The 14,697-nt window shown below is 41.8% G+C and overlaps 1 protein-coding gene across 1 annotated transcript in view; it reads left to right on the top strand.

Annotated features, from left to right (window-relative positions):
• The first annotated feature begins 13,796 nt into the window (after positions 1-13,796).
• Positions 13,797-14,697, top strand: part of syne1a (spectrin repeat containing, nuclear envelope 1a) — a 166,855-nt gene continuing 165,954 nt past the window's right edge. The window contains exon 1 of the mRNA XM_046061634.1: positions 13,797-13,941. Within this exon, the coding sequence (XP_045917590.1) occupies positions 13,797-13,941 (145 nt within the window). The remainder of the gene's footprint in view (positions 13,942-14,697) is intronic.

The raw sequence follows: 14,697 nt of genomic DNA, 5'->3' as shown, positions 1-14,697 counted from the left end.
CGTTCATTAAACATGCGGGACTAGCCTGTTCATAGTCCCAATGAAACAAAAAACAATACAGGTTTGCTAATGAACTTGTATTTTTCCACCGAAAAATTGTAGGAGCTACAGTAACATCTCAAGTTTAACATGCACAATTTAACATGAACTGCTCTTCTTATTGCCTTACACAGTGTGTCTGCTGAGCTGCGCATACTGATTATTATATTGTATACACACACTACATCATTGTCCACATAGTTTGAGCAGTACATACTGTACATTGAGGAAAGGAATGGCCTGCTATAACATAAACAGTGATTTAATGACTAGGTTTTGTAAGATTTGTGAGAGCGTTTTTTCCCCACTGACAGTGGAAAGGGGTTGCACGTTAAATCTTATAACATACATTTAATACATTGGGTTACAAACAGCAGTAAAACTTATGTAACATAATTTGTAAATATAAAGATTTGTTCACTTTGTTTAAGACAAAATCAGACTCAAATGGCTTATTTTGACAGATAGTTTTGTAGCATTGCAGTATTTCTCTCTATGGCATTATATTGATTTTGACATGCAGGTTGACAACGAACTTCCTAATGAGATTTTAGAAAACTGCTGACTGTGTATGAAAGAGATTACCACACTGGCGGTCTTGGTCCCAGCTCTCGGCCTGTGCAATGATTAGATAAGAAAATGGATCTAAACAGGGAAGGGTTTGGCTACTCTAGGAAGATTTCCTATTGACCCCTGTGCTTTGTCTCTGCTCTCTGCTCTCCTCTGCTGCAGCAGTGTGTTACTTACTGAATCTGTTTGATCCTGAGGGGCTCTGGGCGATAGAGGTCACCTCGAGCAGAGCTGCGTAAAAATGTAGGAATCAGCAGTCCGTCCGTGCTGCAGAAGAGCCAGGCAATTCAATGCAAACCAACAATGTATCACGCTGGAAAGTCAAATGGCTGATTCTGACAACATAACTACAAAATGGTTAGATTCATATGCACATTTATTATGATGAAGTACTGATTTAGTTGTTACTGAGTGGGCTGAGGGTAAACTACCATGGTAATTGATTTGCCCCTGGTATGACAGTTGCTATTTGTCAGGCATGTAATATATATTATATATATTATATTATTATTTTTGCCCTCTATACAGGCCATAAATGATAATTTTTTATTGACAATATGGAGAAACTTGGGCATATAATTTATTTGGTGGTGAGTTTTACCAATAATAGCTGCAGTAATACCTTCTGTCTGCTAATTATAGTTTTTCATGTTCAACAATTCCTAAATCTAAATAACCACCCCTCCCCCGACACCAGTGTTTTTTCCCCACTGTAAACATCATGTTTACTCAGTCACTATAAACAAATGATATACAGCAGAGCTTCAAAAGGTAGCCTAGACAATGCAGAGATCTAGAAATCTGGACTCCCAAAAACATGGTGGGCTGTTCTGTTGTCCTGTAGATTCACATGTATAAAATCACCCTCATATCCATAAAATCACCCTCATTCACCTGCTCCCAGTGACCTCAGTTTATAAACATAAAGCCATTCCATAAATTAATCTTAGAAGCAGATTGCACAACGTTGTCATCACAACAGATTAAATTCAACATTCCCCACATCTGTACATTTATTCAGTGTGAGAATCTGCAATAAATGATCATTTATCAGCTTCTATCTCTCACTTTATTGAATGACACTGTGGCAGAGCAGTGTAGCTCCCCTTTCAGCTCGTCTTAGCGCTCTCCTGAGATGATGATGAAAGGACTTGTCTAATGGGATTACACCTTGCGATAAGTGCTCAGAGCCTAGTGGTTCATCACACCTCCCTCCTGCATTTCAAAGAGTGGCATTGATCCGCTGTGCAGTAGCATATCGTAGATATGTTTTGGAGTAAGGTTTTATTGGCAGAGGTGTGTTAGGTTGATAGTTTACTTGTTTCGCTGATTGTCCTTTCCAGCTGCAAACATGTGTATTCACATTTTATTTTAATGAAAATGTTTTAGAGAAGTTGTCAAGGATTTGATTTGTGAACTGGAACAAATCCCCCTTTAACCCTTAACCACTTCTAATAATTTAGTTAATAAAAAGAAAATAACATAATAATAATATACATAATAAAGTAGAACACAAAAGTGAAAGAAAGGAAAAATAGTGCATCTCAGATAAGCGCGGTAAGCTCATGCATACATATACTGTACATACACTGTATATATATCGTATACAGTACAATGTATATACTTAGGCTTTCCTTTTGCTTCCAATTCCTTGTCATGACTTTTTAAGCAGTTATTCTCAATATTCTAATGTCAGGAGGCATTGCACCTAATAAAACAAATTATTAAATTATGAGCCAATAGAGATTTTCATATTTTGCTTTAACCACCCTGTCAAATAAAACTCATTTACAGCTGATGTAATATTTCAAACCAGTATTCTAGTAGCCCACAAAAACCAGTCACTCAGATATTATCAATTCAAATCCTTTATATAAGCAATTCTCTGTGTTTGTAGACCTTATTGTCGCAGGAACAGCGTCAGTTATGTTTATCTGTGGATTTTACTTATAACATAGTCAGGATGCCGGCTTTTCCTAAATTCACATGAAGTAACAAGTGTGTTACTGTGTCATAGGCGAGGTTTGCCGCAGCTAATTCTGTTCTCTCTTCTCTTTCTCTCTCACTCTGTCACCTTCTCTCCCACACTCACAAATATAACAGACACACATCTCTCACAGTGGAACCAGTAGGCATGAGAAGATACTCTCTATTGGTCCTGATGTCTCAATGAGAAGGGAAAGCAATCTCTTTTCATTGGACAGCAGGTGGCAGTGCATGCAGACCAGGAAGCAATCTTGCCTGCAGAAGTAAAAGGCTCAGGCAAGGCGAGCATAGACATACACTATATACATACACTATGCACTTACATCATCATCATCATCATCAGGGGAGGAGCTTCACTTAGTGTGAGGATTGCAGGCTGCTGCTGCAACAGGGATGACTTGAAAAGAGAAACACAGCAACATGGACACGCTTCAGTCTTTATAGCCTGCAGTCAATGTGAAAATACAAAACTACTGCTGCCAAATCCTCACTCGTGATCACAGCATGAGAGCCTTGCCAGGGTGACGCACAGGAGTTGGGACGTGACTTTGGTTTCCTCAGGACAGTGGCATGGCATCACCCAGGCACTACGGACATGCTGCTCAGGATATTGCCAACGTGATGCAGAAGCTGCAAGGTAGATGTAAAATGCTTACTCACTCACACCCCTCCACCTGGGTTTGCAGTGTTTTTAGAGGTGACCTAGTGCTTGGCATGACACAGCAAAACAGTATGAGCTAAATACACTTACTGTTACTACAAAAATGTCTTTCCTGCATCTTATCCTTTCTGCTCATGACCCTGTAAGTCTTATCTGTGGAGTGTTGGAATTCAAGTTCACATGACTTATGTTCACATGTGTGATATGCGAAGGACATAACTGAATGGGATATGCAATGTCACAGTATACAGTACTCAAGTACATTGGACATTTTTAGGTAACGTCCAGTTGCAATCAGTGTTTTAGTTTGCTTTACTTTCTGTGGAGTTGTTTCCTCATGATTGAGAATAGAGATGGGATGCATGCAGCTGTTAGTCTTGTGCATAGAAATGTGCAGTGTTGCAGATTTAATGCCACAAAAAATAATACTTTTTCTTTTTTGTGGGAAAGAAACAACCACAGCAAATTGGATTAAGTGAGCCAGCGTGTGAGAGATTGTATTATTGTATTGATCTTGTATGTACTTACTTTCTGTATTTATGTGTGCACATGGTAGCTGGGTGTTTGCTGGGTGTGCGTGCGTGTGTGTGTGTGTCTGTATGTGGATAGACAGGGAAGCAGACAATAACAAAGCTAATCCCCAGAGAAGCTGACAGGATGAAGTATATTTCTCTGATGTTGTAGCAGGACTGTCTTATTGTGGACAGTCATATCCTCAGTCTACTGTACATATAACTTGCTATAACACTGGCATGAATTTATGTCTTGATGTTTATTCTTTTAAACATTTGACACATTAAAATGAGTAATTCCAGCGTTCTTATCTTATCTCACCTCTGGATTGATTTTCATTAGTGCATAGTATTTACAGCAGATATCTGCATTTATTCAGTCTTTTTCCCTTCCTAGAAGTCAAATAATGTGGGTGTAACCTTTTTATACTGTAGCAATTTTGCACACCCCCACCGTAAAACAGTGTATCCCTGTGGGGCAAAATCACACAGCCCCTACTGACATCAGATTGATGACACTTGCAAAGTAGCCGGAAAGTCAGGTGACACCAGAGCTGAAATCCAACATGGCAGCTCCCTGTGTGGCTTCTGAGGTGGCAGTTTCTGTGAAAGCTGAGAACAGCATCACCAAGCCACGTGGCTCCTCTGCATCACAGTGTGCAGGTGTGGATGCACACTTTGAATCCTGATAGTACTGCTATTGATCTAATTTTAGAAGCGTGTCCTTAAGCTGTCTCTCCAGTGAAAGATGTATTAATACATATTTGGTGAGAATGAAACACTCACATTGCAGTGGTAAATTCAAGAGTCACATTGAATGACACAAGCTGCAAATAATGCAGTTTTGTCCCAATTGTGGCCTGTTCCAAAAATACTCTTCTGACTGGGTCCTGCGTTTGGGGGGGTGTCTACACTGGCTGGTGAAACCGTTATCTAATTACACCAAACAGCCCCTGTACCAATAGTTGCTTTATTGTCAATGTCTCATGGCATGTAAGCATTTCAGATAAGACAGGTCTTGTTGCTGTGATTATCCTTACAGATGGATGGACCGAGGGTTTGTGGGAATAATACTGCCTTTGCATAACCACATTTGCCCTAACCACAGAGACACAGACAAAGTGGCTTCTGAATTACATGGGTGTCATCTGCTTGTAACCTTGAATAGAGATACTATAAATCTGTGCATGAATCCTATGGTGTCAGTGGATTTGCTTGTACATCATCTATGTTTTGTTTTTTTCAAGAATCACTCTTTGTGTAATATACATTATTCTCTGAGTACATGATCACATTAGCTTATTTACAGAGGGGTGGAATCTAATTTGACGTGACATTTTATGTGATGTGCTCTGGTTGCCATCCATCTCCTGGGAGATGAGAGCTGAACCTGTGATGATATCATCAAGACATGTTGTAAGAATCAAAGAGGAACATGTTTTCATTAGTGTGAACATAAAACAGCTCATAGCATATGTGCAACATAACATAAGCATGTGTTCCTTGTGTTTGGTATCATGCAGTATTTCTATAGGTAGCCTCGAGCTTGGTCCCAAATGGCAGCTCTAAATGAAATCAATTTTGCCTTTGTTCAGCGTAGCTTGCTTTTAATTTCTCAGGGCTGCAGTAATGGTGCCTCTCCAGTGGGATAATTGTTCAGAAATGTGTTATTGAAGTGTTGTGTTCATGTGTTTTGTGGGAAAACATTATTGCAATCTAGTTACCTGTACTTACCTCCTGAATCTCCTCCTCCTCTCCTAAATCTAGGTAATCTAATACCATTTGTATTTCTTTTAAAGCCTGATTAGATTAACGTATTTTATTCCTCTGAACAAGAGAGGACAATGTTCTCAAATTAGCCACGTTCCACAAATCACCACATACCATGAAATGAACTAAACTCCCTTCAGGCTCAATTTGGAAGCTGTTAGTAATCACTCAATGAAACATCAAAATAATCAAAACTTTTGCCCCAGTTTTGGGACTGTGTGTTTCTCCTTTCAACCATCTCTTTTGGTGTATCTCTCTGTCGCAGTGAAAAAACAGCAATTAGTGACACCATATGGCAGAGAATGGCGAGGCCGCTTTGAACACCTCCCAGCCTGAACTCCTCCATATGCTGTGGAATTCGCCTGTTTGTTGTCTCTCATTAATGAGAAAAGCGATGCGCTGTTTTTCCTATTTCAATTTCTCACCTGTTTTCTCCGTCTTGGGCAGCAGAGGCATACATTGCCGCCTACGCCTCTGGGTTTTACCGTCTGCTAGTCTATCAAGCAGACAAGTCTCATTGTGTTGGGAGCACCTGCTTGAGTTTTCTGTGTGTAGGCTGTATGTAATCCTGTACTGGCAATTTGCTTGTGATCAGATAATACAGAAGGAGATAGCCGCAGATTGAGTTTCTCAGTCAGTTCAGGCTTTGCAGGTTGTGTTATGCAAAGCGTAGCGACTGAATTTAAGTAAATTCTGCAGTATGGTCGGATTTTACAAGCGCCTGCCTGCTAATGGTAGTAGAAAGGTGAAGAGGAGGGTAAAGAGTGAGGGCAGCAGAGGTCAGCCCATCTGGAAGACATGAGTGTCATGCTGAGAGTATTGGAAAGATGAAATAGGGATGAGAGAGGCAGCGGGAAAAAGCAAGAAAATGAGACTGGACAAGCAGGAGGGAGAGAGAGAGAGAGAGAGAGAGAGAGCCCACACACCCGTTTTAAGCCCCTGATTGCTAGTGGGATTGGCACAGATCCTCAGGTTGGCACAGGGCCAGGGTGACATCCTGTTGCCAGGGGCGACATTATGGTTTAGCCACAGCCAAGGAAGGCCCAAGCAGACGGTCACCTTGAGCCATGCCAGCCTCCTGTTTAGTTCTGACACCTCCATTTATCGTCTGTGGCTCTGGATACCACGGCTTCACACACACATGGGTGCCCACGCTCACACACAGACACCAAAACAAACGCTTGGTGTTAAAAATAGCTGTGATGCATCTCCCCTCCCCCCCATCATACCACTGGGAGTCAGCAGTTTAGCTGAGTGGTTAAACAGACACAGAATGGGTTTTCAAGGCCACCAGACCATTAACATGAAGCCAGTACTCTGTTGTAGCCTCAGATCTGAGGTAGTAGGGCCAGTGTTTGGTAAAGCTGCTGCATGAGTTGTTATTTATTCTGCCCTGGCTTCTCCTTGTCTTTCCAGATTGTGTTTGTGACTTGTTGCCACAGCGGCATGACAGCCAGCACAGCCACACTTTTTTCGCCCTGTGGGCTTATTGGCCATGTTTGCTTCAGCTTCTGTAACGGAACATTATGTTTGCTAAAATGGTATGTGTGTGTGTATCTGCATGTGTGTTTAGTCCATGCTAGTTTCTCAGTGACAGCTTCTATTGCAGATCAGATTATAATCTCATTTAACCTGACAGTGAGTGAGGTTTGAGTGACATATCACAAGATTGGGTCACTGGGGGTCCCACCCATACAATATGGAGGAGGGGCCAGCCTTCATCTACTCTAAACCCTCTTTCAAAGATCACACCTTCATGAAGGTCATTGTGTTTTTTTTATGATTAGTTTAAACCAGGAGGGGGAAAAAAAGATAAAAACTCTTTTTTTTCTCTGAAGAAATAACACCTACTTTTGGCATTTCTGTTTTAGCGTTTCTGCCAAGCTGCATGTCTGTTTATTTAGCTGAACTTTCTGAGGCAGATTGCCTAAAATGTTATGCAACACAAGCAGGATTTAATAAAACTGACAATACAAAGACTCTCTGCACATGAAAGGAGTATTTATAGGATCTTGCAATACAAGGTATTGTTGACCCTGCATGTACCATTACAGAACATTAAATGTGGAGCAGAATTACAGCTTTAGGCCAAACTGATGATAGAGTTCCTTCTCAGGACAGGACTTCTCCTATCACTGATTCTGTCTGTCAGATTGAGGCGTCAGATAGTTTTGATGGGCATACAGAACAATGTCCTCACGGATAAAATCCTGACATCTGAGCTTGTGACCCCAAGACACATTCATCCTCTGTCTGTAATACTTGGAGTCTCATGCATGCCCTTATCTTTCCCCCACAGACACCTCTGTCCCTTTTTCTCACCTGTCACAATGTGATTGGATTGTGGAAAATTCTGCCTCTGGCGGTCCATTTAGCACTTGAATGTTTTTAAATAGAGGTCAGATTGGGATGCCCTGGCCTCTAAGCGGTCAGCTGGTCGTGAGGATTTCAGCATACCTGAGTTTAGTAGTCAAATAAGTAATTCCCAGTTTTTATTTTAATCAGCTTGAAGCACCAGATGGGTTTATCACAGCTGTAGATGGTTTGAAATAATCTGTCTCTCACAGAAGAGTGCATTGACATTCAAAGTACACCTGAGCCTGTCTGAACCTTTTATCAATCTTTTTATTATCCTATATATAAAAGCCAACTTCTCTTGTACATGTCTATGCAAAATGTGTCACTTCCGCAGCTGTTTACTTATGTAGTATCAATATGTACTTCTCCTGGATTCAGTTACCATGTTCCCATGTTCTTGGAAGGAGCTGGTGCATAATCCCTTTTCGTTACCTTCAATGGAAAACAGAGCAATGGAAGTGCTGTATCTATGAAATGTTATTTCCTGTCCCCCTTGGGCCCTATCTCACTCCGAGGCTTCCTGCTCAAGACACAACCTGCCACCTGACATAACAAACCCTGTTTTCCTGCTTTTCGAGTTGTTCAGAGAGAATTAGGTATCGTTTAGGCGATGTGGTAAATTTCAAAGAAATTAACCTTATTAACAGAATGGCATTAACAGGTGGGCAGATGGTTGTAAATAAAGTAAAAAAAGATTTGGGTAAGTTTTACCCTGAATAAGACCCCCAGCTGGATAAGCATAAATACACTCAAGTGGTTGTGTGTAACAGGATTTTGTAGATGATTCTGGCTCTGTTCCAGTCAGTATTTTTATTTCACAGCAAAGATGAGACTTATAACTGAATTTACTGCTCTGGCCACAGTGACTTATAGAGTGTGCTGACGCCAGTCCTTTCCCTTTACTCGCTCCTGTAATGTGTGGCAGGCCAGTGAACCTGGATAAAGAGCTTAGACTGTCTGACCCACTCGTGCACTTCCACAAACACAAAGCATCACACAGGCAGAAACCTGTGCACACACACACACACACACACACACACACACAATCATCACACACACATCCATAGAGAGAGCAGCAGAGAAACATCAAGCAATATTTTTCAAAGCCAAATTGAGTCTCTCTAATGCGCTTAATTCCACTGAATGGCGTTTTGATATGACCCTGGTGCCTCCAGTGGAATAGATGCTTTGTATTAGCCGCATGTCTATTTGTGTATAGTGTTAAAAATGTGGGTTTGTTCAGCTGACAATATTCACCTGATAAAGGAGGACTTGAAAAGTAAAAAGAAGATTGGAGCTCAAATCCAATCAAGCGCACTGTAGAACCGTTGTGCCACAGGATAGTATTTTATTTTCTGCAGCATCCTTTCTGAAATGAATCAAATGAATAATTGAAATGACTATATTGTTAAACCTTAGGTGATACTTTTTTCAAATGTATTTGTTCAGACTTCATTTTTATTTTATTACATTTTTTTACTCCAAAAAGATTTCTTTTTACATTTTAAATACATTTTACTTTTATCACTTTAATATATTGGCATGCTGATCTGCTTCATTGCCTTTTTTGTGTGTGTGTGCATGTGTGTGTCAGTGCTGCAGGTGCTGAAATTACTGTATCAGTGGCCCGGCTTTAATGAACACTGTGATATTTGGACTTTTTTTTTTTTACGACAAAGTGCCTTGTCTGCACATCTGGTACTAAAAAGGGAGTGGTGGTGCTTGAGAGGGGAAAGGGGTTGTTTTGATAATCACTTTGACTTGTTCCCCGTCTTCTTACTCTCTTTTAATGTGGTGTCATTATTACTGAAATGTAATTAGCTATGCTAATGGGCTGGCATTTGGACTTCCGTCTCAGCACTTATGTTGGGACTGGTAAAAATGTGCTGTAAATGAAGTGGGATGGCGAATGGAGAGGGTGAATGGGCATGTGAGGGTTGAGTGGATGTGCTGAGGGTGTTATTGAGTGTTAGGGCTAAAGTACTCCATCGGAAGTGCAGAGAAGGGTTTTTTAAATTAGGAATTGTTGGGGTGAAAGAAGAGCTGGAATCATAAAGTGGATAAAGAAGCCATTGGGAGGAGTAGAGGGCCAGACAAGCCACAAAACCTGTTAAATCACTTTGCGAAGCAGTGCGATGGATTACGTGTGTCCATGTGTTGGGGTGTGTAGTCGTGAATGTGTTTGTATGTGTGTGTAAGTATGGAGCAATTATGGGGTACCTCTCTAGTACACAACAAAGCCATCCATTTAGTGCATGATAGCTTTAACAGGCGTGTTCCATTAATGTTGTACTGCAGAAGAAAATGCATTTTCGCTAGAGAAATCTAAAAGGCTCTTGTATGGCAGCATAGTATCAACACTGCCATTGTGATTCTCACTAGAGCTGTTCATACTTCCATAGTACTGTACTGAATTGAAATGTCCACCAGCTTGAATTATATTAAGATGATATAATTTAATGAATGCATTACGAAATTAATACTTTACAGCATAGTGTGTAACCTTGTACAGTATATGTGACGTGCCTGTCCGTATCTTACCGACCATAATCACGGCTGGTGAGTTGTGGAGTCATTAATAGATTAAGAGAGATCAAATATGCTCAAGTGCGGGTCATCTTTCGAGGCTGCAAATTAAAAGCTGAGCTTATGCTGAGATTGTTCATTTTTCCTGCCCTGACATGTCCTGCCTTGTCTTTTCTTGACTGTGTTTAGTACTTCTTCAGACCAGACACACTTCACATTCTTAAAGCTTCCTTTACCCACTAGGTGGCGCTGTGTCTCTATACTCTCCTCATAAAAGGAAAAGGAAGTCTTGGCTGCTCATAACCCAAATATCCTTAGGGTGAATAGATTACATTATGAGCAGGAGCAGTGTTATTCCACCCTCCAGGAGGCCGTTTGTTTTTCCTTTAATGGCTGAAAAGAGGCTGTTCCTCCGCTCCTCAGGAATCCTCATACCCCGCAGACATACCTGTGTGAACGTCGGGCGCTGACCCATGTCCAACCTCTGCAACCTCAGAGAGAGATCTGGTGTTTTGTAGGTTTGCCAGGGGCTCCATTAGGGATCCAGACCAGCTGAGGTTCAGTCTGTTTTTACCCTAAAACCCCACCCCCACCCCACCCCCTCTATCTTGGAAAGACTGGATGACTCTTGAGGTCTGCAGCCTAAAGGAGTCTTGTTGGTTTGTTCTTGCACATACAGTAGACATGAACATGATTCTGTCTCCATTCAGCTTATTTTATTGTTTGTGTGTGTGCACCTGCTAGCTTCTTTCAGCTCCCAGGGTGAAGTCTAATAACTCCCATGAATCCTCACTATCTTGTTTTGTCCCGCGGTTGTTTTTCTAAACAGTTTAGCTCTCTAGGGAAGTTCAGCTTTCTCACTTTCTGCCGATCGGCTGCTAACTGGAAAGATTCTCTAAAACATGCTGACAAAAACAGATATAGATAGATTGTGTATTTTAATAGTCTGTATGGACTTCCTGCATGGTTATAATCGGGCTGCATTTTCTGTTGCTTCCGTGTAAATGTACTGTATTTAACCAAATTCATTGTCAGGCTTAAAGGATCCTCATTGACAGGTTCAGCACCTTGGATAGTTCCTTCACACGTTTGAATTGAAGTGTAGCACTCCAGGAATAATTTATCAGAAAACACCTTTAACTTGGCAGACAGACTGATATAAATAGAAACAAATTGTGCGTGTGCTTATCAGTCAATATAGCCTGTTCCATTATACACACCATTGACATTATGCAGGCTGCACAAATAGCAATACATAAAGAACAATAGAATTTTTGACTTTTTGTCTGGCTGTAGTTTGGGCCAAAGGATTTTCTTGCAGTAGTATTATTGAGTAGGGATTGTGAGTGTGTGCAATGTAAATGTCCCACTGGATTCTGCTCTCCATTGGCGTAAAATTATGTTTTTATAGTCTAGAGTGCGCAAGTAAAGGCAATGTATATGTAAATGTGAAAAACAGAACTGCATGCATATTTCTAAGTCTTTCTAAGTCTCTCAGTCCATCTCTAATACCTGTACACATATTCAGGCAATTACACAGCAATCTTACTGTATATACAGAAATGTAAAACGGACTCTTGACAGACTCTCGTTTCAAAGATGGGTCCGTGGAGTAGGCTCATAGTGGCACTATAACGGACAGTTTCAGGGCCGTTTAAGGGAGGAGTGTCAGGAGCATGATTATCAGCAGACAGATAGCGGATGACAGCTGCCATTGGTTATTGATGACTTTCATAATTAAAATGCCTTATGGGGGACCCAAAGAACAAAAGGGAAAATCACACAAATGATGAATGGTCCTTTCATCTTTAAGGCTGATATAAGACCTATCAGGTTATTCTGTGTGAATATTGCTTTCCTGGAAACTCTCTGAATATGGTTTCTAAGAAGAGCACAGCGCTTTTAATATTGCCAGACCGTGTGTGTGTGTGTGTGTGTGTGTGTTAGAGAATATGAGGGACAAAGTGTAAGGCAAATAGACTGAACCTGAGAGAGCATAGGTCAGACAGAAACAGAGATAGAAATCGGACTGAAAAGGAGAATAGGTCAACATGTTGCAACGCTTGTATTTTCGGCTATAATTTTACTGCAGCAGTGGAGGCGGTTGGGGTAATTTTGGCTTCATAAAACAGGTTTGCTTCTGTTCCAGTTCCTAGTATCAGCTCAAGTAGTCCTTGCTGTTGGAGAGTGTCTTTAGGTGCGGAATACACAGTAGTTGGATGAACAATACTGCGATTGTCTGCAGCGTTTTACAAGCTGTAGCACAGTTTCCACTGCAATACAGATCACACATTCAGAGTGAATGAACGTTAAACACACTTAACATTGTCTCCTTTGTTGTGGACTTGCCTATATTGTCTATAGATACTTGTACACCAAATCTAACCTCAGATATTGTATTCACCTCTATTGTATTCTATTCTATTCAGTTCTCGTTCCCCTGGAGAAAACAAACAGACAGTACTGCATGTGACTGTGGTTGAGATGAAAGCAGATCCCTTTTGAAGAGAGTACAGTAGCAGATCAGACAGGACGACTGCCAGTGATAGTCTGCTCCCCTGCAGGCTCTAGAGTAGAAAGCTGTAAGCCTCAGCGCACCGCATGGTATCTGTGTGGATGAGAGAGAGAGGAGGGGTATTAGAGTGCCAACAACACATAGGGAATTCCTGCACGTCTGTCCTGATGCTGCGTTAGAGCATGTATATGTGTATGTGTGCGTGTGTCATGCTGTCAGAGTACAGCTCCCACTTTTTCCCCTCCTAACCTGCTAAACATTCCCTTTTAACCCATCCACCACTCCCCTACTCACTACTCAGTACTCCCTTTCCACATCAGGACGGGGCTGCTGTGACATCACTCATTCCCACGCACTCCGATTGGCTGCTCAATGGAGGGAAGTGGATTGTTTCTGCAGCCTACTGTGAGAAATTAAGAGCAAGAGAGAACGTGGGAGGGAAAGGCTGACGTAGAGAGTGTGTGAGAGGGAAAGAGAGAGAGAGAGGGAGAAAGGGACTAAGCAAGACAGATTGATGCTGAGGCAAGCCAGCACTGCGCTGCTCACACACAAACAGTCTTTGCATCACGAGAACACTCACATTCACTCCCAAGCTGCTTAACAGGCAGGAAAACCCTGAGACTGAGTCTGCAGCCCATTGCTGCAGGACCGGACAGGACAGCAAGACGTAAAAGACGAGAGAAGAACAGGAGGGTGAAACCTTCCTCCCTTCTTTGCCTCAGAGCAACAGTTTCACTGCTGTCATCTTGGGAGGTCCGGTGCTCCAGGGAGCTGTTTAAAGACAACTCCCCAAAAAAGGAGAAGTGGCAGCAAGGGCAGGAGCAAGGGCAAGTGTAGCCTCTCCCTGAGGTTTCCGTGAATGTCCTCTCAACGTCCCCATGAAAACAGGCGGGAATCGAGGCGTAGTCTGGGGTACAAGATGGCACAACGAGCAGGGGTTGAAGGCTCCCCGAAAAAGAACACATCCCTCAACCTGGTGACGGGATTCTACCACTACCTCCGCGGTAAGTGGGACAGTGTGTGCAAGAATGTGTGTCCTCGACTTAGATGAATAGTGTGAGAAAAAGAAAGCAAATACATAGTGTGTGTATATTTTGCTCGTGTGTCAGGGTATACTGAGTGTGATTTAGCGTGGCACTGCAGTATGTGCCTACTTTGTTTGAGCGTGTGCATTTTGCAGTGTAATTTCCTAACTAAGTGTTCCCTGTGGGGAACATTTTATTTTTTGAGCTGTGGTATGGTGTGTGTTAAGCGAGATGGGCAGAAATTTGAAGGGGGCGTTTCCACCACAGTAGAGTATGTGTCTGTCTGTGTATGTGGAGGTCGCTGAGCTCTGAGCCTACAGCAGATGAAGCAAGCATTCCCAACAGACAAATATCAGCTCATTGCATGTGTCACAGCACAGCGGGCAGACTGTCAAAATGTTTGATTTCTTATCTCTCTGTTTGGCCCTGTGGCGCTCCACCTGTCTGCTTCTCTGTATTTGGATGCCATGCATTCAGAATTCTGTCTGACTATCTCACTGTCTGACAGATTAGATTGGAAAATATGTTACCATAATGTTTCTTTGGATTTGTTCCCTGTCACATTAGCTATCTATCCTACAGGGAAATTAGCAAAACAGGGGGATGGTCAGAATGGCCGCTTTACAAGTTTGTGTCGCTTTACATGAGTTTTTTACATGAGACTTTTTTTGATCCACTCTTATCTCAATTCGTCAACTGACACAGCCTCCGAGACTAGATTTTAATGACATCTCA

Source organism: Micropterus dolomieu, linkage group LG10 (assembly GCF_021292245.1).
Source record: "Micropterus dolomieu isolate WLL.071019.BEF.003 ecotype Adirondacks linkage group LG10, ASM2129224v1, whole genome shotgun sequence".
Lineage (NCBI taxonomy): Eukaryota > Metazoa > Chordata > Actinopteri > Centrarchiformes > Centrarchidae > Micropterus > Micropterus dolomieu.
This window is presented reverse-complemented; position numbering and strand designations above follow the sequence as displayed.